This window comes from Suillus discolor (genome assembly GCF_016758755.1).
Source record: "Suillus discolor strain FC423 chromosome Unknown F5147scaffold_134, whole genome shotgun sequence".
Classification (NCBI taxonomy): domain Eukaryota; kingdom Fungi; phylum Basidiomycota; class Agaricomycetes; order Boletales; family Suillaceae; genus Suillus; species Suillus discolor.
In genome coordinates, this window is record NW_024541381.1 from 16238 (window position 1) to 39690 (window position 23453).

General features: G+C 48.2%; 9 protein-coding genes across 9 annotated transcripts; 7 read left to right on the top strand and 2 right to left on the bottom strand.

Moving 5' to 3' along the window:
• Positions 1 to 166: 166 nt before the first annotated feature.
• On the top strand, positions 167 to 521 carry F5147DRAFT_790824 (uncharacterized protein; the record flags this gene model as incomplete). Its single annotated transcript, XM_041443056.1, has 1 exon — positions 167 to 521. The coding sequence occupies one exon, from the start codon at positions 167 to 169 to the stop codon at positions 518 to 520; it is 354 nt and encodes a 117-aa protein (XP_041285146.1).
• A 1450-nt stretch (positions 522 to 1971) lies between these two features.
• F5147DRAFT_658997 (uncharacterized protein) lies at positions 1972 to 3852 on the top strand (the record flags this gene model as incomplete). Its single annotated transcript, XM_041434533.1, has 7 exons — positions 1972 to 2184; positions 2314 to 2613; positions 2675 to 2856; positions 3101 to 3432; positions 3487 to 3576; positions 3619 to 3774; positions 3830 to 3852. The coding sequence occupies 7 exons, from the start codon at positions 1972 to 1974 to the stop codon at positions 3850 to 3852; spliced, it is 1296 nt and encodes a 431-aa protein (XP_041285147.1).
• A 2483-nt stretch (positions 3853 to 6335) lies between these two features.
• F5147DRAFT_588180 (fimbrin) lies at positions 6336 to 8649 on the top strand (the record flags this gene model as incomplete). Its single annotated transcript, XM_041432071.1, has 8 exons — positions 6336 to 6412; positions 6464 to 6617; positions 6676 to 6819; positions 6869 to 7341; positions 7393 to 8094; positions 8142 to 8401; positions 8465 to 8550; positions 8608 to 8649. The coding sequence occupies 8 exons, from the start codon at positions 6336 to 6338 to the stop codon at positions 8647 to 8649; spliced, it is 1938 nt and encodes a 645-aa protein (XP_041285148.1).
• Positions 8650 to 8785: 136 nt separating this feature from the next.
• On the bottom strand, positions 8786 to 9577 carry F5147DRAFT_727991 (mitochondrial 54S ribosomal protein YmL47). Its single transcript, XM_041439291.1, has 4 exons — positions 9262 to 9577; positions 9154 to 9209; positions 9040 to 9107; positions 8786 to 8989 (listed from the first exon to the last, which is right to left on the bottom strand). The coding sequence occupies exons 1-4, from the start codon at positions 9571 to 9573 to the stop codon at positions 8847 to 8849; spliced, it is 579 nt and encodes a 192-aa protein (XP_041285149.1). The 5' UTR covers positions 9574 to 9577; the 3' UTR covers positions 8786 to 8846.
• Positions 9578 to 11908, bottom strand: F5147DRAFT_727997 (uncharacterized protein). The gene is made up of 5 exons (XM_041439292.1): positions 11705 to 11908; positions 11471 to 11634; positions 11347 to 11406; positions 11093 to 11202; positions 9578 to 11028 (listed from the first exon to the last, which is right to left on the bottom strand). Exons 1-5 carry the CDS (start codon positions 11807 to 11809, stop codon positions 9794 to 9796), a joined length of 1674 nt encoding a protein of 557 aa, XP_041285150.1. The 5' UTR covers positions 11810 to 11908; the 3' UTR covers positions 9578 to 9793.
• A 39-nt stretch (positions 11909 to 11947) lies between these two features.
• On the top strand, positions 11948 to 14212 carry F5147DRAFT_728004 (CAIB BAIF family enzyme). The gene is made up of 9 exons (XM_041439293.1): positions 11948 to 12362; positions 12411 to 12689; positions 12747 to 12825; positions 12898 to 13054; positions 13134 to 13283; positions 13346 to 13515; positions 13587 to 13671; positions 13740 to 13847; positions 13950 to 14212. The coding sequence occupies exons 1-9, from the start codon at positions 12128 to 12130 to the stop codon at positions 14013 to 14015; spliced, it is 1329 nt and encodes a 442-aa protein (XP_041285151.1). The 5' UTR covers positions 11948 to 12127; the 3' UTR covers positions 14016 to 14212.
• Positions 14213 to 14669: 457 nt separating this feature from the next.
• F5147DRAFT_588171 (signal transduction histidine kinase) lies at positions 14670 to 15087 on the top strand (the record flags this gene model as incomplete). The annotated part of the gene is made up of 2 exons (XM_041432070.1): positions 14670 to 14800; positions 14856 to 15087. Coding segments are annotated over 2 exons (363 nt in total), but the record flags the coding sequence as incomplete, so codon positions are not given.
• A 256-nt stretch (positions 15088 to 15343) lies between these two features.
• On the top strand, positions 15344 to 18925 carry F5147DRAFT_728011 (DNA repair helicase). The gene is made up of 16 exons (XM_041439294.1): positions 15344 to 15550; positions 15604 to 15706; positions 15759 to 15907; positions 15962 to 16077; positions 16128 to 16498; positions 16555 to 16634; positions 16687 to 16782; positions 16837 to 16936; positions 16986 to 17308; positions 17358 to 17400; positions 17446 to 17538; positions 17587 to 17720; positions 17772 to 18092; positions 18140 to 18214; positions 18265 to 18535; positions 18591 to 18925. The coding sequence occupies exons 1-16, from the start codon at positions 15398 to 15400 to the stop codon at positions 18779 to 18781; spliced, it is 2619 nt and encodes an 872-aa protein (XP_041285153.1). The 5' UTR covers positions 15344 to 15397; the 3' UTR covers positions 18782 to 18925.
• Positions 18926 to 19735: 810 nt separating this feature from the next.
• F5147DRAFT_67656 (Sodium/calcium exchanger protein-domain-containing protein) lies at positions 19736 to 23446 on the top strand. The gene is made up of 7 exons (XM_041436044.1): positions 19736 to 21674; positions 21738 to 21896; positions 21954 to 22620; positions 22678 to 22825; positions 22883 to 22999; positions 23059 to 23172; positions 23221 to 23446. The coding sequence occupies exons 1-7, from the start codon at positions 19833 to 19835 to the stop codon at positions 23348 to 23350; spliced, it is 3177 nt and encodes a 1058-aa protein (XP_041285154.1). The 5' UTR covers positions 19736 to 19832; the 3' UTR covers positions 23351 to 23446.
• Positions 23447 to 23453: the final 7 nt, after the last annotated feature.

Here is a 23453-nt window from a genome sequence, read left to right on the forward strand (position 1 = left end):
AGTCCTTCAAGCATTTCCATAGGACTATTCTCCCCCCAACTTGACTGGCTTGTCACCTTTTGTGCGGCCACACTCCCACACACAGTCTCAGCCCTTTACTAGCATTGGGATCCACTACTTATCTCCAGACAGGGATAACCTCTCTTCGGGAAAGCATTCATCTGACATGGACTCGTTTTTTGATTACTCACAGAAAGGTGACAGCTTTGTGCGCCAACTTTCCTCATTGCCCATGCCACGCTCAGCATCCAACTTGAACTCTGATGGTGAGCATAGGTCATCCTCAGGCTTAGTTATGGAACAGTCAGCAACATCATCAACTATGTCTTTTGAATGCATAGAGCAGCTGGAGGCATTGCAGAAGGCCAATGCAGAGCTTGGGCGGAAGCTGATTGAGGTTGAGAGGACACTTGAGAACAGGCTGAATGAGCATGACATGGATTTGGATGAGATGCAGGGGCACTTGGAAGAACTCAAGAGTGAACTCACTTCTACCAAGCAGAAGGAGAAGGAGCTCTGAATAAAGGAGGTATGCAATGCATGAAGTGTATGGACAATGTCTGATGGATGTCATTTAGCAAACCCATGTGTCATCAACGTTAGAATTCAGACTGGGCCGCTATCTTAACCACAGATCCACATTATCCCATACTGTTTGAATGGGTGACAGAACTCACTCACACATTCATTAGAGATCTCACAAATGCTGTACTATATACTGGTGTAATTATAGACAGTGCTCAGACTCCCAGGAATTTGGAGCATGACATGCACATGTTTGAAGACTACAGTATTCCAATTTGGGTCAACTGGCCCCTTGACTTGAAATCCCCCTTTGACAAGCAACTGGATCAATATTGTCCCTCCCAGGAAGAAGTCACCCGCTGAAGGTTCAACGATACAGCGAGGCACGAACAATGCTCCTGACTGTATCTATAATGTTGTAAGGTCGCGCGTTGCCTAGTCTGCTATACTTGAGACGACAAGTGCGTTCGACCCTAAAGGGGAAGCGAGTGCAGCAAGGATCTAGAGGTATGCGCTGAAAGCGCTACTGGTTGGCCAATGCGAAGCGCGAGAAAGCGCAGGTGCGCGCGAGGCGCGAGAATGCGCGAAGCGCGGGAATGCGCGCGCGTGTATGCGGAAACAAGAGAGGGTAAGAGTGAGTTTGCTTAGGTGATGATATGATGTAAGACAAGAGAAGGGAGATGCGAGGTGTAAACAAATAGATTTCTACTATGTTCTGCTAGGTGAATAGTGGGTAGTAACCAGTAAGTCCTCTGTTGTTCTGGTGGGAGAGTAAGTTCGTCCCGGTGGGTGAGTAAGTTCTAGTATGTACTGCTGGCGCTTAAGTATGGCGCCTAAGCGCTGTCATGCGGAGCCGAAGCGCTACCGAGTAAGGTATGTAAAGATATATGTAAGTAAGGGTCCATGATAAAAATAAAGATGGAACGATAAGCAAATGTGAGAAATGGAAATATACGCACTAGGGAACTTGGTGGACAGTGGATGGATGCTTCCGGATGGCTGGCGCTATAGGGCGCTCAAGCGCGGGAAAGCGCGCGCGCATATACATCGTGAAGCGTGGGAAAGGTACGCGCGCATGGCGCGCGTTGTGCAGGAAAGCTGCGCCTCATATAGAGATAGCTGCAGGTAGCACACAGAGTGATGCTACAAGTTCGTGCCATGTACTCCCCAGTGAAAACTGCCATATTGCACAATGAGAGGCATGAGTCTCTACACCGCATTCAATCCACCAATAATTCATGGGGCACTCAGTTCACCAATGGGTGGAGTTCTGAGTCTACAAGTGGATGGAGTGCTGAGTCTGCAAATGGATGTGGCGCTCAGTCTACGAATGGGTGGGGTGCTGAGTCTACAAACAGATGGGGTGCTCAACCTGGCCACAATTCACAGGGCATTAAGCCCACCAATAACTCAGGTGTTCAGTCCACCAATAATCCATGGGGCCCCATGTCCAACAATCCATGGAGCTCAACCAAGCAACAGATTCCCCACCAGCTGGAGGTATCTGCTGATCAGACACCCAAACTCAATCTCTCCAGCTTTCCCCTTCCAAACAAAGGCAGTGGTCAGAAGCATGGCAAAGATTGGAAGGCCTTTTTTGCCCATAGGCTAGCACAAAATAAGAAAAAGAAGGAGCGAGAGACTCCCTCTGCACAGCAGGTATGTCAGAGCCATGAACATTTGGCAGTGAGTCACAGCCTTTCTGGGAAGTCTAGCAAAGTTTAGGTATTTGAATGGCAACCCCAGAACAATTACAATGGCTTTCTGCTCTGCATGCATATCACAAAGGCTCAGATAGAGAACGTCTGGGGAGACTATAATAACACCACCAGGGTATTTGATTCCTTTTCAAACCAGTGGGACTTGTATCTGGCCATCAATCCAAACAGTATTCCCGATGGTGATGATCGAGAGGACGATGACGACATCATGCCTCCAATGCTTCTCACTATTGCTCCCCCGCCACCACCACCATCATACTCGAGCTTCCTGAATGACATTCGCAGTTATTTCAACAGTCATAAAGTTGCCTCCTCTGCACACTATGATCACATTGAGACCTTTGTCTCTGTCCTGTTACCATCTAGGGTATCAACTTGACACACCTACAACTACTCCTCAGCATGGTTCCACCATGTTTGAAGAATAGATTTGCAAGATGCAATGGCTCCACACATGCAAGCTCATTGGCGATCTAGGCCAAGATTTGATGGTCTCAGAGGAGCAGCAAGGCATCATCAAGTCCTTCCTGGGATATCTAGTGACCTTGTCAGAATTCAAGTTGTCCGATATACAGTCCAATCTTTGGGATTTAGGACCACATCCTTCCTTGTCAGTCTCAAATTCTAACATGCGAGTTTCCTGCACTCTGCTTTCCCAGAAGCAGTTTTACATCATTGAGCCACTTAGACTCAAAGTCTCACTGTCTGGAAGCTTGTGGTCTCTGAGGCCACCACAGCTGTGATGTGCCTCCAGGGTGATTGAGGTTCAGATGTCAGGCATATTGTGCTTTGCCTCATCAAAGAGAGATGGTGTTTAAGACCCTCCAGAAGATGACTGTTGTACCTCACTTCAGGTGCCCTTTCTCCGAACTTCGTGCATACTCACCTGGATGCAAGCCACTCCACTTCAAAGCTGTCTTTGCAGATTATGTGGTATACAAGCAGTGCTGCCATGAGTTTATGAATCAACCACACATGAGGGCTACATTGCTGCATGGCAGACTTATTTGGCAGCTGGCTTTGCACAGTCTCGGCATTGATCACCTACCTTCAGTACTCGATGGCATTTCATGGGAAGCAGTCCCATTTGGTCTCATGCTGTGTAGCAACGATCAAAGTCACTTTGACAATGCATTGCTGGAGGAAGAAATTGAATTTATTTGTGGAATGTATTACATGAATAAAAGTAAGTTTGTTCTAGCCTACGTGACCTCAGCAGTGCTCATGTTTGATTATCCAGATGATGGAAGTGTAGAGAAAGTCTCTTGGTGGCCCAGACCACAGGCCTGGGCTGCGTCCAGCTTGAACATTGGTTTTTGGTCTGCTCAATGTGAAAAGTAGTTTGAAATGTGCCTCAAACATATTCACCAAGGTGTTTCACACTTCCACAATTCAGCTCCCAATGATGCTAATGGGCCGTTGTCCGCCACTCAATGGAAGCGGTCACTCAAATTCAATAACACTACCCTGAAGATGATGAAGAATATAGATGTGGCATGTTATGAATTCCTGTTAAACAAGGCACCTGGTAAGAGCACCTCATTAACCAGCCTCCTTCATGCTCCTGCTGACATCTTGTATAGTTTGGATGGACTCAGATGTGTAGTTGTACCTATTCTCTCATGTTTTTGTTTCAGCTATGTGATGTAGTCCCTTGTAAACTTAGACATATATCTAAAATGTCATCAAAGTGTGCAACTCAACAATTTGTACCATTTTACAACTTAGCTGTATGTACAGCTGAGCTGCCCTTAGACCAACTCAGATATTACCTGTTACAAGTAACATCAGTCACATGGCCCCCCTATCATTTTCCCCTCATCCTCACCCTCACCATCTACCGGCTCATCCTCCTTTACCAATTATCCGTTGACCAGATCCTTGGGACCATTCCCGTCCCTCGCATTGTCCGCCTCTATGCACATGCATGCATGTTCCTCCCCTGACTCGACCACCAATGTGGTCCCACACCTCTGACTCGGTCTGACTCATGCCACCAATGTGGTTTCCTCTTTTGCTCTCTTCTGACTGCGCTTCCTGCACATTGTATTCCTACCATTGGATCATTCCAACATTTCTTGGTCTCATTCCGCATTCGACCATCCATCACTAATTTGGCTGTGTTGCCAACACACCTATACCATTCTCATTTCCCCTTTGCCCTTACCTACAGTGCAGTAGCCTTGCCCTTAACCCTTCCCACTTCATATAAGTAGTCGGTCACCTTGTACTAGATTCTCTAACTTGAATCTACTCAATCTTCCCTGGAACATACTTCCCTCTGAAGCCTCTTCAGCTTCAGTCTCTAGTATCTTTTCTTAAGTGCTCTTTGCACTTAAGTCTACCTCAATCAACACTCATCGTTCGGACAAGACTGTCCTTACTTTGAGCCTGGTGACTTCACAGACATCTGTCTTAGAAGTCACGTGACATGCACGTCTGTGATCGCTGCCAACTAGATGTCACCAGTCTCACTCGCTATACTGTATTCTCCTGGTTATATCATGAATGTTAGTGGACAATGCCCCTCCTAGGGCTCTGCATAACAGATCTATTTGAGTGCGTAACATTACCTCTTCAACCATTGCTCCTTTTCAGTTGACTACTAAGCATCCGTGATCCAATGCTGGCCAGACCATCAACACCAGGGTTCCGATAGCTGTGGAAGCTGTGTTTTCTCCTTGCTATGCTACCATGATTTCAAAATCTCTCACAGTCACACCCCTGCTCAGTTTCATGCCAGGTAATGAGTTTGGGTGGTGAGCGGGTGATGATTGAGTGATGGGTGAGTGACAGGCAGGCAACAGGCAGGCGATGATTGGGTGATGATTGGGTGACTTATTTTGTCTCCAAACACAACTTGAAGTTTTGTCATTCATTTTGTCACCAGTATAAACTTCAAATTTAGAAGGGCATCTAATTGCCAGACAAAACTTGATACATTAGCAAGTATATTGTCTCATCCTAAATTTCAAGTTTTGTCTGAAGTTTTACATGATAATTAAACTTCAAATTTGAGCATGCACAGAAAATCAGATTATATTTCTTGTTGTTATTGATGTATAGTTGGTGGGAATATCATTGTGAAAACTTGATATTTTGGATGTCGTCCAAAACACTACCAAAATTTGAAGTTATGTCCCAACCTTTGTGTCAGTTTAATTTTCAAATATTTTCTTTGCATTTTGTACAACATAAAAATGTCTCCTAAATATTGATAACCCCGATGTGTGAGAAATATTATAGGTTGGGCTGGGTTTAAATTCTTTGTACTATGGGAATGCTGATGTAACATAACATAGATGTGATGGCAGTCCGTCCTCTAACCTATCCCGGAGGCTGTGGATGGGTAGGAGCCTGGCTCGGACATTGATTCAGCATGTGAGCCATGGCTTGCATGAGCCTAAGCCTCAGCTTTGGGCCGGCTTGGGCTCACAGCTCAGGCTTGAAATCTGGTAAGCCTAAGCCCCCCCAGGCCGAGCCTAAGCCAGGGCTTTGAGCCCAAGCCGGGCCAGAACATCACTACCAAGTTGAAGTTCACATTATATTGCTTTAAATACTATTCTCATTTGTTCACCAATCCAATGATGAAACTATTGGCGGTCCCAACAGTATGCATTATGACCATGTCTACTGTTCTAGCACAATTGTCAATCTGCGACAAACGAATCACACATTTGCACATGTGCTGTTAGTCTCATTTTTCTGTTCAGATTGTGTTGCCCAGTTTAACCTCTGAGAGCCGTTTTCAGAACAGTGGGTTTGCACCAGTGCCCATTGCCCATTGACATGAGGCAAAGGGCAATTGCTTGAAGTTGTGTTATGCACAGTCAAGATAGTGCCTCGTTAATGTTGCGTCATACCCTCTGATCGGAACTGCGGGCAGCTCCGCAGTGCTGCGTGTAACTTGAAGGGTTATAAGCAGAAAAGAAAGAGCGAAGTTTGTTTGAAACAACTTACAAGTTGAAGATGGTGATGGTAACGACTCGGAGCAGTCAATCGTCCGCAGCCAAGCGGCAACCCCCAGCACCACGTTTCACAACTTACTCTGTCCAATTACCGCCACTATCCTCCTCTTCATCATCTCCAATGGAGGCCTTTCGACTTCAAAAGAAATACCCAGAAGTTTCCAAAGATGAAATGTTTGATCTCGTAAATCGCTTCAAGTACGGGAGATCTCCTTTCGAAATTACTTGAGTAATAAATCTCGTCCGCAGTGCGATTAGTACCAACACGCCAGGTCGTATAGACAAGAGCGCTGTTCTTCAAGCACTTCAGAATACCGGAGAATCGTATGACAGGGCTCGAGAGACGCTTAAACATGTCTCTGTTGATGCCAGTGGTAAAGTCGAACTCGAGGACTGGGTAGAGGTCCGTACACCATCCATGATGTCATCTCGCACATCACTCATCAGCGATCGTTTGCCAGCTCAATGTCAAACTGCGCACACAAACCAAGGCTTCCGTCCTTCCAACACGAGCAGGAAAGGTTACTGTCCAAGGCTCAAACGCTAATGTCAGTCATACGATCAATGAAGATGAGCGGACGGAATTTACAAATCACATCAACACAGTAAGATCCTCTCATCGCTGTCATTTTTTGTCTTATTCACTCGTCGCAGGTGATCGAGAACGACCCCGACATCGGAAACATTTTCCCAATCCCTACCTCAACCATGCAGCTCTTCGACGAATGCAAAGATGGCCTCATTCTCTGTAAACTGATCAATGATTCCGTCCCTGATACCATCGATACGCGCGTGCTAAACAAGCCAAACCCCCGGAAGCCGTTAAATGCTTTCCAGATGACAGAGAACAACAACATCGTGATCGCGTCTGCCAAGGGTATCGGATGCTCCGTCGTCAATATTGGCTCTTCTGATATCGCAGAGGGGAGGGAGCATTTGATCCTTGGGCTTATCTGGCAAATCATTCGACGTGGTTTGCTTGCACAGGTCGATATCAAGATTCACCCTGAATTGTATCGGCTTTGCGAGGATGGCGAAACTATTGACGATCTTCTACGGTTGACGCCAGATCAAATTCTACTCCGCTGGTTCAACTACCACTTGAAAGCTGCAGGGTGGAAACGGAGGTACGCTCATTATCTATACTTATTGATCCCTTCTCATGCATGATCCACTAGAGTTAACAACTTCAGCCGCGACGTCTCAGACGGCGAGAACTACACCGTCCTCTTAAACCAACTCAAACCAGACCAATGTTCCCTGGCACCTCTCCAAACTAAAGACGTGAAACAACGCGCAGAACAAGTCCTCCAAAACGCTGAAGTCATCGGCTGTCGCAAGTACCTAACACCTTCATCCCTCGTCTCCGGTAACCCCCGTCTCAACCTTGCCTTTGTCGCAAACCTCTTTAATACCTGGCCGGGTCTCGAACCCCTCGACGAACAAGAAGCCAAAGATTACGGTGCTGTCGAGGACTTTGACGCAGAGGGCGAACGTGAAGCACGCGCATTCACGCTATGGCTCAACTCGCTCGGCGTCGAGCCAGCGGTGTTCAATTTATTTGAGAACTTACGCGATGGACTCATCATCCTCCAAGCATTCGACAAAATTTCGCCTGGCTCTGTAGTATGGCGCCGTGTTTCAAAGCCCAAAGGTGGTGCTCAAGCTGCACCTCCAACGATGCTCGATGAGGAAGAGCAGGAAGATATTGGCGTCACTCCCAACCAAAGCACACTTTCCCGTTTCAAGCAAGTGGAGAACACAAACTACGCGGTGGAGCTTGGGAAGCAGAATGGGATGCACCTCGTTGGTATCCAGGGGGCTGATATAGTCGATGGTTCAAAGACGCTCGTTCTTGGTCTTGTCTGGCAATTAATGAGGTACATCGTCTCTTTCACACTACCTACACATCTCAATTCGATTGCAGGTTAAACATCACAAAGACCCTGATGGCGCTCTCCAAGACCGGCAGACCCATCAGCGACACAGACATGCTCAAATGGGCAAACGCAACTGCACAAAAAGGCAAAACCGGCGTTCGACCCATCCGATCGTTCAAAGATCCAGCTATCACTACTGGGCTATTCTTCCTCGATCTTCTGGACGCGATGAGACCAGGAATCGTCGACCCCGCTCTTGTGATTAATGTCAGTGAGAGTGGAGCTTATGAGGATCGGCGACAGAATTGTAGGTTCTTTTGTAAGCGTTGGGGTTTCTCGGATGCTGATTTGTGGTTTTCTTCCTTTCAAGCGAAATTGGCTATCTCTATTGCGAGAAAGATGAACGCGCTGATTTTCTTGGTGCCTGAGGACATAGTGGACGTTCGTCCACGACTTGTGCGTCTCCTTTTATTTCATGGCTGGTCTTCATCGTCTTGCTGATTGTCGCTGCAGATTTTGACGTTTGTTGCAAGTTTGATGAGCATATCGCAGTGATCTGAGCTTGTGTTTTTCCTTTCATTTATCACTATTCTCGCTGTTGTTGTTTGCAAACAAACTCGCTACGTGGCGGACAGTCCAATAAATATACGTTACCTGTGATACTACTATTCTGCCTGAAACGTTTGTGATGTGGTTTGATGACTGTACAAAACCTTGTAATCCAATTATGAATGCATTACAAAGGCTAGTAACTAGGTCTCAGCTGTCTGTGTAGGAGATGAAAGTTGATCGGTAGAAGGTTCTGGTTGTAGCACTAAATTTCCTAGTCTAGGGGGCGTCGAACGCGTGATGAATTCCATTATCGTCGGGAGCTTGTCTGCTGCTTGGCGTAAAGCTGTGAGGGAATGAGTGTGAATAAAAATAGAGATGAATAAGAATTCCTGCCTTCGCGTGCCAACTCTTCTCTAATTGGAGTCCCTCCGATCTCAAATATGACGCGACCGGTGGGAACCCTGCGCAAATGAGCCTCATGATGTATAAGCACAAAGAAGAACACACCGGGTAGCCCAAAACTCGAACGTCCCTTTTCCTTTACCCATACGAGTTTCGTTTCCCTTGAAAACATGTCAAAAGTTCATGTAGAGATCAAACACAGGTATAGCAGACCTTGATGCAAACTGGAATATCAGGAAAAACTCTAAGATAGACTTTTGCGCCTTTGACGACCTTTATTTTGCGCTTTATGACTTCCTCAGCCGTAGTAAGCTGTTTCGCGCTGAAGCGGACGCCCATGCCCTTGATGCGGATACCCCATTCACCGTAAGCAAGTGTAGTACCTTTGGTTGACCCGCCTATGGGTATCGGAACGCGACCTTTGTGTCGTTTGACATGTTGGACTTGACGAGGTGCGAGCTGTGAGCGGAAACGGACGCTGGCTGGCAAATGTGGTACGAGGGTCGTCCGGAGCAATGAAAACATCGTCTTAAGCGTTGAAAGCAGTAAATGCGAGATATTTGCAGTAGAATTAATCAAGACCCCCTTTAGAGGGGTTAAGCGCTAAAGTGAACCTGAATTCGAGGACGACAACCAAAAAGTATGATCCGCATATAACACAGAACAGTAGTGTCGAACGGAGGTATATGATGATATCCCAAATTACAAATGACCGAGCCACCGCAAACCCGATGAAATCCTATTCTCACTTCCTCATCAACTTCTCCCTCAGTTCTGCCCCCCGCAGTTGTGCCCGCAGATACTCCAGCCGCACTTGACATCGTGCAGTCACCTCTGCTCGCCGGCGTCTAATGTCATTCAACTCGCTCTCGAGCGCCGAGATGGATACATCATCGTCAGGTACTTCACGCACCGGCGAGTTGTGCACAGTTGATGGGAGGTGAATAGAAGAGTCTCGTGCAAGGTTAACAGAGGATACACTGCCTAGCTCCCGCAGCTTGCTGGGGGTGAGTCCTGGCGAGGGGTGCGAAGCGTACATCGAACCGTTTGTGGGCACGCGGGCGCGGGACGATATGGATGATATACTACGCTTCCTTGCCGACACAGATAATGTTGATGGCGGAGCACGTAACGAGGGATTCCGGTATGACTGCGGCTGTGAGCGTGGTTGGCTAACACTGGAGGCTGCTGACGCAGAGTACATGGATTGAGCATCGGCCTCGCAGGGTGTGCCTCTCCCGGTGCTTAGGTATCCACTGCCTTCACATTCACTTCCCCCGCCTCTACCACCACCATTTTCACTTCCCCCACCTCTACTACCATAATCACTCCCTCCCGTTCCAACGCGGACTCGGCGCACAGAAGGTGTTTGCGGTGGATGACGTCGGGTCAGTGAGGTAAGCTCAAGCCCATTAAACGCATCAAGTAAGCGTCTGCCCTCAGCTTCAAGCGTCGCAATTTGGAGCTTCAGCTCTGATGAGGATAGATGATCGGGATCGGCGACATTCGTAGGTACTGAGAGAGATGGAGTTCGCAAGTGCAATGGAGAATGCGAGGACGTGCGTGGGACTGTTGATATTGGGGGTACGGGTGTGGAGGGCGAGCCAGTTGTGCTATTGAGACGGAAGGAGGATGGGGGAGGGGTAACCGGTCCTGTTTGAAGACGGCGGAGGGACCGATACGGGCTGCTTCTTTCTCCGTTTCCAACATTGATACTGCTGGTACTCGCACTCATATACTGCATATCACCCGTATGCGGCAGGTTCTCCGATGTCAGAGAAACATCACTTTGCATTTGTGGAGGAAATGGCCGTCGAGATGTACCGCTGGAGAAGATGGACGTATCGTCTGTTGTTGCAGTGAGGGCTGTGTGGCCTGAGATTCGAGAAGAGCGTTTAAAGAGAGTGCTCATAGCAGAAGAGATAGAGGATCTGGAGCGGACAGACGGTGAACGACTTTTGGCGGAAGCCAGGTTGTAGGCTGGAAATTTTAGAGAACGAAGTTGAAATCAGTCTCTTCAAGATACATATAGCGCAAGGCTCACCGTTCAGTGGGTGCGAGACAATGGGGACAAGAGGGGCTTCCTGCGGGACTGAGCTACCTGAAGCAAGTCGTTCGAAGATGTTTTGCCGCAGAAGACGGTATTCATCGTCACTGTGAGCGGAATCAGCATGGTGAGAGGTTCGACGTGAACATAGAATATAAATTTTGGCCAGGAAACACTGCGTCAACACATGTGGGTGCAATGATCGCTACCACAACACACAAGTCACGTCCTCAGTCTCAAAACAAACTCACTCGAGCAATCCCTGAGAATTTGCGGCAGCAAGTTCATCGAGACGTTGTGCAAGGGTGGTCCTATAAGCAGGAGAAGAGGAGAACATGAGCGAGCGGTGTAATTGACAGTCGATGCAAGACGTACGTGATCACGTCTGTATGTGTACGTGGAGTATCTTGTGATGATGGTAAGAACTGCTCGGTGCCGAGAGGGGAGCGCCCAGCGCTGAGACGGTGGAGATTGTGGTCACTGTGCCCAATCATGGAAGGATGGTGCGTCTCGCGTGCCTTGCCTTTGTACTTTCCGTACTGCGGTGTTCGCAACCCCCCATCATGGTCAGCACATTATCCCATCAAAAGAACGGATAGAAACACGTACGAATCTGGAACGGATGACCTGGACCATTGACATGGACACGGAATTGTCGTTATGGATGTACGACTGGGACTCGTCCACTATCCTGCGCGACGAGAAGAAGCCCATGGTTATATGCGAATAACTATAATGAACGTTACACGAAACGAATTGTTATGTTTTTGTTATGTTTTCTTGTCAGTACCAGCACATTGCGGATGCAGAAGCGGTGCCAGGTGCGATGCCTACGTCGTTGTCGACATTGGACTTGGACTTCTGCCACCTTGTTTACAACATAACTTACTATTACACGCTAAGCACTAGCATTAGACTTTGACACTTTGTCTGTTGGACCTTCACATTTTTGACAAGTTTCAAAAATTACTGTCCTAACCGTTGTTAATCGTTCTGTTTCTCTTTTCAGGTTTACACGCTCAACTGCTCGAGATGATATCGTCAAAATATAGAGCGCTCAGTGCTGTCACCCGTCTTGATAGTCGTCTTATTAGACGTTCCCTCATTTCCACTCAATCTACTGACCAGGGCATTCCACCCCCACTCACGGGTATCAGAGTCCTCGACCTCACTCGAGTGCTAGCAGGTCCATCATGCACCATGCTTCTCGCAGACATGGGTGCAGATGTCATCAAAGTTGAGGAGGTTACCCGCGGCGACGACACTCGTGAGTGGCCTGTGCTAGCCTATCCGTTATTTATCAGGAAAAAAACAGGCTCCTGGCTACCTCCTTCTGCTGCTGTCTCCTCGAATTCTCCGAAAGAAACGTCACACCTTCCTCCTGAATCTGCATATTTCCTTGCTGTGAATAGAAACAAACGTTCTATCACTGTGAATTTCAAGGACCCTGCGGGACTTGAGGTTATGCAGAGGCTAGTTCGCACTTCCGACGTGCTGGTGGAGAATTTTATCGCAGGAAAGCTTGCAGGGATGGGTCTCGGTTGGGAGCACTGCAAGGTGCTCAACCCACGGCTTGTGTACGCTTCCATCACCGGTTTGTCTGAGCTTCACTTTGCCTGATATCAGTATTCAGTTCATCTGATGCAATCAGGGTACGGGCAGACAGGCCCATTCCGCGAAGCCGCGGGTTACGATGTCATTATTGAAGCCGAAGCTGGGCTGATGCACATGTATGTATGCTGTGCTGCAGACGCTTATAAATGATAACTTGAATTTTATGTCTTGCTTTTCATGGATCGTAGCACAGGCGAACCTGATCGTCCACCATCTAAAGTAGGCGTTGCGGTGACAGACTTGATGACAGGTCTTTACGCACACGGTGCCATCCTTGCTGGTTTGCATTCCGTACAGCATACGGGAAAAGGCGTTTGGATAGACTGCAACTTATTTGAGACACAGGTACAGTGGCTATCACATGTTTATATCCTTGTCTGGCTTTCCGATGCTTACCAGTACGGTTTCTGTCATATATACTTAGCTTGCGGGTCTTGCGAATATAGCGTCGAATTATCTTATCGCCGGAAAGGAAGCCTCTCGGCACGGAACTGCCCACCCGTCCATCGTTCCTTACCAAGTTTTCCCATGCAAAAACGGATTTCTCATGATTGGCGCGGGCAACGACAAGCAGGTGGGCAGCATCACTGATAAGCAGTTCTAGACGACCTGACTCTGAGACACATGTGACACTAGTTCCGCCTGCTTGCCGAAAGGATTCTGGAGAAGCCCGAGCTGGCAGATGATGCAAGGTTTGCTAATAATGCTGCGCGGGTAGCAAACAGGGAGGCATTGGTGGACATCATTACACAAGTGCTCCAAAGACACGAAAGGGATTATTGGATCGGTCGCTTCACGGGATTAGGGTGCGTCGTGCATGATGTGTACTTATGTACGATCCATTTGCCAAGATATTCACACGCGCATGTCCGTGCAGGGTACCATTTGGGCCAATCAATAATATCCAACAAACATTCGCGCACCCGCAAGTTGGCGCTCGGAAGGCTACGGTGGAGGTTGATGTACGTACCCCTCGTCCTCGTGTGTGATAGACTTCGTTTTGATTATGTCGAATTGATTAATTGAACAGCACCCACGAGTAGGGAAAGTGAGGATGGTGGCTCCACCTGTTACTTACAATGGAAAGCGGATGCCGGTAAGACGACCACCACCCTGGCTGTCACAGCATACAAAGGAGGTACGTGCGCATGCCAGTGATATCTTTGGTTCACCACCCTCATTTTGTTTATTGAATTGTGCATTGTGTTTTTTTTGGTTTCTGATGGTGAATTGGTTTTAGGTCATGCTGGAACTAGGGTACTCTCAGAACGAGATCGCCGAATTGAGGGCTCGAAAGATTATCTGAGGCAATGATTTATACTGATCTCATTGAGAGTTTGGGTCTTGGGCGCGGGTCCGCCGGCCAGGGTGTTATTTTGTAGAAAATGAGATGACGATCTGGCTCAGATAGCCAGTGGAATCGTGAATCTGTCAATGATGCTACATATTTGGTTGCGGCACTGCGGCGGCAACAGATAATCAGTAGACTACTTTAAGCATAGCCCCGAATCCTACAGCCTAACGTCCTAGTGCCGCTATCCCGATTGTTATTTCAGAACGCTGTCTTTTGTCAGTGAACAAGGCCAGGATTCTCTTCATGTCTCCTGCTCTGCGTGCTCGTTCGCCAAATATCATTGACGATATTGTCAAGCGTCCACCACCGTCTCCTTCCGACAAAGCCCCACCACAAAAGAAGCTAGACGTCAAATCGCGACCTGCCTCGGAGGAGTCAACGCCGAAGGCAGCCTCACCTATCACTCCAGCAAAGGAGAAGAGCGACCTGAAAGAGGTTGAGAAGAAGGAGAGCAAGGTATGTCTCCAGCTTAAAGTGGTTTATTTGCACGCATGCACTTGGAAGCAGAGCGTTCGCCGGGAACCCCGCACTTAGCCCCTGCCCATCTCGTCATCTTGTTTATCTTGTGATGATGATCACTGATTGCACCACCAGCCCAGTAAACAAGATATAATCGATATGGAAGTCTTCAACCAGATAATCGAATTGGATGATGGGGACAGCTCATTTGTATCAGCGATGGTGACCGAGTACCTTGAGCAGGTCGATTCCACATTTAATGATATGGATAAGGCCATGTAGGTCTTCTTGTTATTGGAATGACTGTTCTAGAATCTGACTTTTCTAATGCAGGGAAATCAAAGACTTAATGGAAATATCGCAGCTAGGACACTTTCTGAAGGGCTCATCAGCCGCGCTGGGCGTGAAGCAGGTTTCATCGACTTGCGAGAAGATACAGAACACAGCCAAGAGTGCACCTACGGACAAGACCATTGAAGAAGTGACTTCGTTACTAAAACGTGTCAAGGAGGAGTACGGTGCGGCAAAGATTTGGTTACTGGAGTTGTCCAACGTGATAACATGACATTCTCTACTGAGCTTGCTCGTTACCATACCCAAGAGTTCAGGTTGTATGATTTTCACTGTACTCTACCTATCTAAGTAGTAACTGCCACACTTACGCTTGGCTACTTCCATCCTTTGTTTTCACTCCGCAATGTTCCACTATATGCACTAGTTCCAGATACAGTGTACTACATCTTTACATCATTTCGTAAACTACTCAAGCTCACTCCACATCACTACTTTGTGTGGTACACTTCAGTGAACTTTCAAGTACCAGTGAAAGGACGACGCGTGAGGTCACGCGTCGCGCTTCAGCACTACTCTTCGGCATGGACAACGATGACCTCGTCCTTCCCACTCCTGTCAATTTCCCAGCATTTCCTTACGACCCGCCTTATTGGATACAAATGGACTTGATGAGTCACGTCTATACGTCAATTGAGAAAAGGCAGGTTACCATCGTGGAGAGTCCTACGGGCACCGTGAGTGTTTGCACCAGCTGACTAGCAAATTTCTGATCCGGCAAGAGGATTAGGGTAAGACACTAAGTTTGCTGTGCTCGAGTCTATCATGGCTTGTGGACGAGAAAGACCGCGCGCGTAAAGGCCAGCTATCGCAACCGTCCCTCTCGAGTACCGGTCAGTGGTAGTCTCTGTTGATCTTGCAAGCAACATCTTAAAGCCACATCAGCACCATCATGGGTGGCAGCTCAGGCTCTCGATATCCGGAAGCGTGAGCTAGAGGCAGAGGATAAAGAATACGAGGAGCGCCTTGCCAAAGCTCGGAAGACCGAGGCTCATTTCCGTATACTGGCTCGGGCCCGGGTTACCAAAAAGCAAGTGCGTGCGCTCGAATTCATGTCTCAGCTCAACCTATTTACTCTATACAAGTAGCGCGTCACAGTCGATCCTGTTCAAGGCCATGTTGACGAGGACGCATACCTTCCGGACGACGACTGCGAAAACAACCAAGATAACTTCTCCCCCGCTGTTCGCGCTCTAATGGCAAAGTCAGGGTTGAGCTTTGCTGGTGTGAGACCCAACTAACGTGTACGAACAGAGTGGACAAGAATAACAAACGTGATCCAGCCTCTCAAGGAGACGAGCCGTCTTGCACGAAAATCTACTATGCGTCTCGCACACATTCCCAACTTTCACAGGTCCTACCCGAATTGACCAAGCTTAAGTTCAAACACCTCGCCTTGGGCGGTGCTGTTCCAGATGAGAGCACAATGAGAAACATGTCTCGAGTTGATCGCGATCCTTGCCAAAAGAAACGGACCTTTGGGGATGTAGATGGTGATAAGTGCGAAGTCGATCAGCGTCAGTGGCGGACCGTATCACTTGGGTCTCGCAAACAGCTGTGTATCAATGAGGACGCAAGGTCAAGACCGGGAGATATAGACGAGAAATGTCGAGAATTACTGGAAGGTACCCAACTTACTTATGACCCGCGTATTCATTGACCGTCGAAAATATGCTCACAGGGAAGAAAAATACACGCTGTCAGTATTTACCTCCGGTGGGTGACGAGAGCCGCATGCTTGATCTGCGAGATCAGATTCTGGTTGGTGAAGGTGATCCATTCGATTGAACAGTGCTGATGGGTTCTTTTCAAGGCATCGCCGAAAGACATAGAAGACCTTGCCACTTCTGGGAAAAATATACAGACTTGCCCTTATTACGGATCTAGACGAGCGATTCCACAGGCAGAGGTCAGCAGATAATCTCACTGATGTGCCTTCCTGGGTCTCATACTGAATTTTCAGCTTATTACTCTACCTTATAACCTGTTGTTGCAGAAGACGGCCCGAGATACTCTGGGGATCGACTTGACTAACCAGGTGGTCATTATTGATGAAGCGCATAGTAAGCATCTCACCTAGACCGCCCTTTATACCGGCTGATTTTGCTTTAGACTTGATACCAACTCTATTGTCCCTTTCAAGTGTCCGCCTCACATCCAGTACTCTATCGACCTCGTTGAAACAGGTCTCAGTGTATTACCAAAAATTTCGCAACCGGCTATCTGCAATGCATGCATTGCATCTGAAGAGGCTTCTCAATTTCCTGGATGCATTCCAGAGAGTCGCAATGGATTGGATGGCACAAAAATTGAGCGCCAAATCCAAAAGGCAAGATACTGAAGTCATGACTGTGCCAGATTTCATCCACAAGCTCGGGAGAAAGGTCGAGGGTATTAATCTCCTCGAAATTGAATCGTATCTTAAGCGCAGCAAAGTACGTTGCACTAAATTCATTAGATGTTTTTTTTTCTGATTACTCGCAGATAGCACGGAAGATATCTCGTTATGCTGTCGATGTTTCTGAAGGTTTGTCACCCTGACAAGGGCACAATCATATCTCTGAGTTTGTAGGGGAGAAACCTGAGAGACAGTCATCGGGTGTGGCCACTCCGCCACTGCATACGATTGAAGCACTAATGTTGGGACTAGCGGGCGCAAGTGAAGGTGAGCTAAGCGGCGCCGAAGTTGTTTCTTTGTTCAACATTGTTACAGATGGGAGACTAATCTTCTCTGCTGTCGGTGATGCTGTGGAGATTAAATACCAGCTGCTGAATCCATCGGCATTATTCCGTGATGTCGTGGAGTCGGCGCGTTCAGTGGTGCTTGCTGGTGGAACCATGTCGCCGGTAAGCAGCCTCCATTAACAGTTTCTCGCAATACGGTGATGTCGGGGATAGATTTCTGCTGTAGTGTCCGAGCTTTTCACATACTTGCCTCCAAACAGGCTGACAACTTTCTCTTGTGGTCATATCATCCCGGCATCTAGTGTGCAGACATTGTTGCTTACGAAAGGGCCTTCAGGCTTGGACCTGGAGTTCAAGTTCGCACAGCAGAGTAATCCGCAGGTCGTGTCCGAGTTAGGTCAAATCATATTGAACTTCTGCAACGTCGTGCCTGGAGGAATAGTTATCTTCTTCCCTTCCTATGCGTCATTGAATTTTGCAAGAGAAGCTTGGAGTCAGAGTGGATTACTGGACAAATTCAACGTGAAGAAAAAAGTAAGTGTCTCTAAGTAACAGGAGGCGGCTCATTGACTATGTTTTAGGTCTTCTTGGAGCCCCAGGAGAGTTCAGGGGTTGAAATGATCCTGAGGGAATATGCTACAGCTGCCAAAACACATGTAAGTTTAACAAACTGTAACATCTTCGCCATCATGACTATTTTTTTAAGATGCCACTAGATAAGAAGACTGGCGCGGTACTATTTGCAGTTGTCGGTGCCAAGCTTTCAGAAGGGCTAAATTTTTCAGATGATCTCGCCCGTGCTGTTGTTGTAATCGGGTTGCCTTTTGCCAACAAAAATTCCCCAGAACTACAGGAACGTATGCGATACGCGAATCAAACAGAGGTACGATCCGGTATAAGGAGGCCTGTTGGTGGCAAAGACGCAGCGACCGAAATGTATGAGAACATGTGCATGAGCGCAGTCAATCAGAGTATAGGTAAGCACGTGCGACAATGTTAGTATACTTAAACGCTTACCAAGCCCTAAACAAGGCCGAGCCATCCGACACCGTGGGGATTGGGCTTCTCTCGTACTTATTGATCGACGGTTCACATTGCCTGCGATTCGCGGAAAACTACCACAATGGCTAAGAGATGATGTGGCAGTCTGTGAGACTTTTGGCCAGGTGATGAAGCATTTAGGAAATTTCTATCGAGAGAAGAGACAACGTATAGTGTACTGATTTGGATGTAATGTAAGTATGTTGAGGCATGATGACATAGTGAGCTCCGTGAGGATAAGCTGTCACGTCTGCTAGGTCCAAGCCTATGTTGAGCGCTGCAGAGCCTCCAACAGAACTGGCCACGAGAAGTATGTGAATTTATCCAGTCGGATTTGGGTATGCAGCTTCATTCAAACGGGTCGAACGTTTTTCAAGCTCCGCTCGCCCTCTATACACGTGACGTTGTTACTATGTTACTCCCAAATAAGAACTTGCAAAGGGGAGGCTGCGGGCCTGCGGCTCGTAATCTGACGGGTCGTCTCGGGGATTCCAGGACTGTCCACGGTCATTATCGCGGATCATAGTTATGATCCTTCAGGTACTCATCAGATGAGCCTCCGGGACGGCCTTTCTGGATCACGGTACAGTAAGTAGTTCTGCGCCCAAACGAATTATAATTTCATTTCGAAACCCGTTCACGTTTTATGACCGCGGTGGTGCGATGCAGATATGCAACCTACCCTATTCATACTCAAATGCGCAACCTCACGCCGCGAAATTTCACAATCAGTCACTCAGAGGGCACCTCCTTCGTCAGACGTGCCAGTGTGTTCGCATTTACACTTGCATGTTGTCTTTGAAAACTTGGTCGTGGCAACGATTTCAAAGCAGCGACTACAATAGCCTCGATATCAGGAGTTCGAGTACAGATCCAAATTATTTTATCACCATAACCTCGAGTGAAATTGTAGAAAGAACTCGAATTGTGCCAGGTATCATTAATATTCGCCGGTGGGGTCAAATGATTGACCTGGATATTTGTCACGGGTGACAGTGTGGCAAAAGGTGGCATCTGGCAGGAGTTCTCCATACCCAGTGAAATCTGACGCGGAACGCCTGTATGTATATATAGATCTACATTCCTAATACAGAAGGAACGTTTAAATGTAATCACAAATTGTCTGGGTCTTCCTTGTAAATATTGGGCCTGCCTCGTCACGAGAGACTAGGCAATAGGAACACTAGTGTTCTTGCTCGCACAAGTGCACCACAAACACAAAGTCCAGTGAACATGGACGACCACGACAACCAGGAGCTGTCCACGACGCCCACTCCAACCAGTCACCTGCATCTCCACCGCAGCAGAAGTCATAGTTCGCACTGGTCACCCACTGAGACACCAACGCACCATAATGTAGGGACGTCCTACGTTCATTCCTCGTCACCGACGCCGCGGGCACCGTACCCACAGCCATCCATTAGCCATAGTTTATCAAACAGCCGCACCCGCAGCACTAGCACCAACAGCTCTCATCGCCCTCGCCGTCCAATTAGGGACAACGATGGCATGCTCAGCCAGGATGAAGAGGTTAGCTATGAAGATCAAGTCAATGATAGAGGTATTGGGGGAAGCAGAGATCGTGGCAAAGGCACTGCACCCTCACAAGACCAGGAAGGAGAAGTGGAAGAAGGAGACAGTGAAGAACGAGAGACAGGCTCGGAACACGACGACTCAAACAGCAGAGATGATGACGATCCAATCACAGTTAAAGATCGTCAGTCGCTCATCAACGTTCAGCACCCTTTTGGTTTGCCTATCTGGAAACCTGCATTATACAAGAAATCGCGCTCCGTCACTCGCCATGCGGATGCCGCGCTACACTCTGTCCCCTCTGCTCAAGCAGAGCGCCACCTCCTCCCAGGAAATATTTTCTGGGTTATCTGCTTTGGCTGGTGGCTTGCGCTGGCCTGCTTTGCTGTCTCTGCTTTGTTATGTCTCGTTCCACTTGGTGGCAGACGCTATGCTGTACTCATGTTCGGTTTGGGCTGGTACCTCGCATGGCCATTTGGCAAGTATGTCAAAGGGGATACTCAAGGCAATGACGAAGAAAGCACACTCCCACCTGAGGATGTTGGTAGTGCTAGCACTGTAGATGCCAACCCGTCCCTCTCTCGCACGCCCACAATCACCCAAAATACCAACAGTGAACGAGCTTTTCTGCGCCCTCCAGCTCCCTCCAAATCCTACGGAGCTGTCCCAAGTCCGACCGACCGCATGCCGTACGAGAAGATTTCCGCTGACTGGTTGGGCAGGGCTATTTTCTGGATCCTATTCATAACGCTCGTTGCCCCACTCCTTCTGCTCACCTGTATCGCCTGCTGGGCACTTATTATCACTGTCCCAATGGCCAAGCTTAATTGGGCTCTCATCAAATACATATTCGCATCTCCTACTAGGATACGCTTCTGTGCTGCGCCTCTCGTTCCACCTAGTGCAGTCAAGACACCCCGTCTCGCAGCTGGTCAGGCTGTCCCCTCTACCTCTGGCCATAGGAGTACCGTACTGCTATGCGTCTATCGCGCTGTTGGGTGGCAATACTACAAATACACTGTCGGAGGCGTTAATATCATTTTCGTCAATCTCCTCCCGCTTGTCTTCTTCGTTATCCTCGATGGATTCGTGCTCATGCCGAAGGCAGAAGATCTGGAGGAAGCAGGCGAACATGTCCCTCGCATCCTCGCCCTCGTTGCCTCGAAAGCACTCATTTTCCTCATGAGCCTTGCGAGCGTTATTCCTCTCTCTTACTTCATTGGCATGGCTGTGGCGAGCATCAGCGCCCAAAGCTCTATCGGCATGGGCGCCGTTATCAATGCCACATTCGGAAGTGTCGTCGAAGTCGTCCTATATTCTATCGCGTTGACTCAAGGCAAGGGACGTCTCGTTGAAGGGTCTATCGTGGGATCTTTATTAGCGGGAGTACTGCTGATGCCCGGTATGAGTATGTGCGCTGGCGCGTTGAGGAAAAAGGAGATGAAGTTCAATGCCAAGAGCGCAGGCGTAACGAGCATGATGTTAATCATGGCATTTATTGGAACGCTAACACCAACATTGTTTTATCAAACATATGGTAATGTACGTTTTTTACTCCCTTTATTTTTCTTTCCGGCAGAAAACATATATTAACACTGCTTACAGTTCCAGCTGGTTTGTAGTGGATGTCCTGACGGCTCCCGCCGCTCGTCCGAGTGGAGATGCGACCAGTGTTACTATCAACACCCTGATCCTGTTGAAGATCCATTTTATCAGTCCACAGTGAAGAGCCTCATGTACTTTTGTGCTGTGATCTTACTGTTTGTGAGTCCCCTTCTGTTTTTATGTGTACGACATTCATAACCCTTATACTCGCTGTAGTCGTATTTGATAGGCCTGTGGTTTTCTCTCCGCACACATGCCACTCAGATATGGCAGAACCCACAACCGCTCCTGCAGCCCCTCGACCTTCCAGCCACGCACCCATCTCGTCTTTCGCTCTACCAACATCACCGTCCTCACTCCAATGCAACCACAATCAGTGCAGCGCAATCCCCGCCGTCGCAGATTCCACCGATTATTCGCGAGCCACGTTTGCGACCAGATGGGTCCCATGAACGAACGCGACTGGAGGACGATCCCCGGTTTCAGACCCCGGCTCCACGTCTTACCGTTCCAACGGCGAATACAGTGTCCCCCACTTCCCCTTCGATTCTTCGACGTGTTTCATATGTCCCGCACACTAGTCCCCAAAGCGCCCAATCTCAAACACAATACACACCTCTTCTTGAGTCCGTTGACCATGCCATTAAGTCTACCGGTGCCCTGCCCCTTCCCTCTACTATGTCCACCGATGACTTTACGCGTGCAGTAGCTGTTGCGACTGTCAGCGCCCTTCGCCACCAGCACGCACATACTCGGGCGGCTCGCGCAAGCGTGGCTGAGGAGGAACATGGAACGGCTCACGGACATGAGGCGCCAGAGTGGAGCCGTATAACGAGTGCGGCAGTATTGCTGTCATGTACGGCTTTATATGCCCTCATCGCTGGTACGTCTACATTTGCATTGCCGTTTTGTTGTGGCTGCTGATTAATCGGGGCACTAGAGCTTCTTGTGGATATGGTGGATGTCGTACTAAAAGGCTCTGGGATTGAGGAAAAGTTCTTGGGAATCACTTTGTTCGCGCTGGTGCCCAATACTACGGAATTCATGAATGCTATTTCATTTGCACTGAACGGAAATATCTCGCTAAGGTACTCTTTGGCCTGTTTGTCTCCCTTCATCCCTAACCAACTCCCCTTCTTTCCCAGTGTTGAGATTGGTTCTGCCTATGCCTTGCAAGTCTGTTTGCTCCAGATTCCAGCCATGGTTGCGTTCTCCGCCTGGTATGCGCCCGACAAAATGGGCGAGATCGCAAATACATTTACGTGCGTATCAAACCATCTCTCGATGATGTCATCATTCATTTACGTTTATCTTTCCCCAGGCTTGTATTTCCGCGCTGGGATGTCATTGCGATCATCTTGTCCGTCTTTCTGATGACCTATACCTATATCGAGGCCAAGAGTAATTACCACCGTGGAAGTATCCTCATTTTGAGGTAAGTATCAACCTTGGGTTATATGTACGTCGTATTAATTTGTCACAGCTATGTTGTCCTTGTTTCCGGATTTTATTTCGCTCCGCGTAACTCTAATGACCAGGAAGATATCGTTGTGGCTGGGGATGTTGGGCCTCTTTCTGTCGTCTCACAATTGTATGCGGCCGTCTGGTCGTAGGAAGACTAGTACTATGACCATGCAGCTAAATTCCCACCTTCCTTGTTCCAACTACCATCCGTTCGTTTGATATAACGATCACATCGTTGCCAATAGTCGTCGA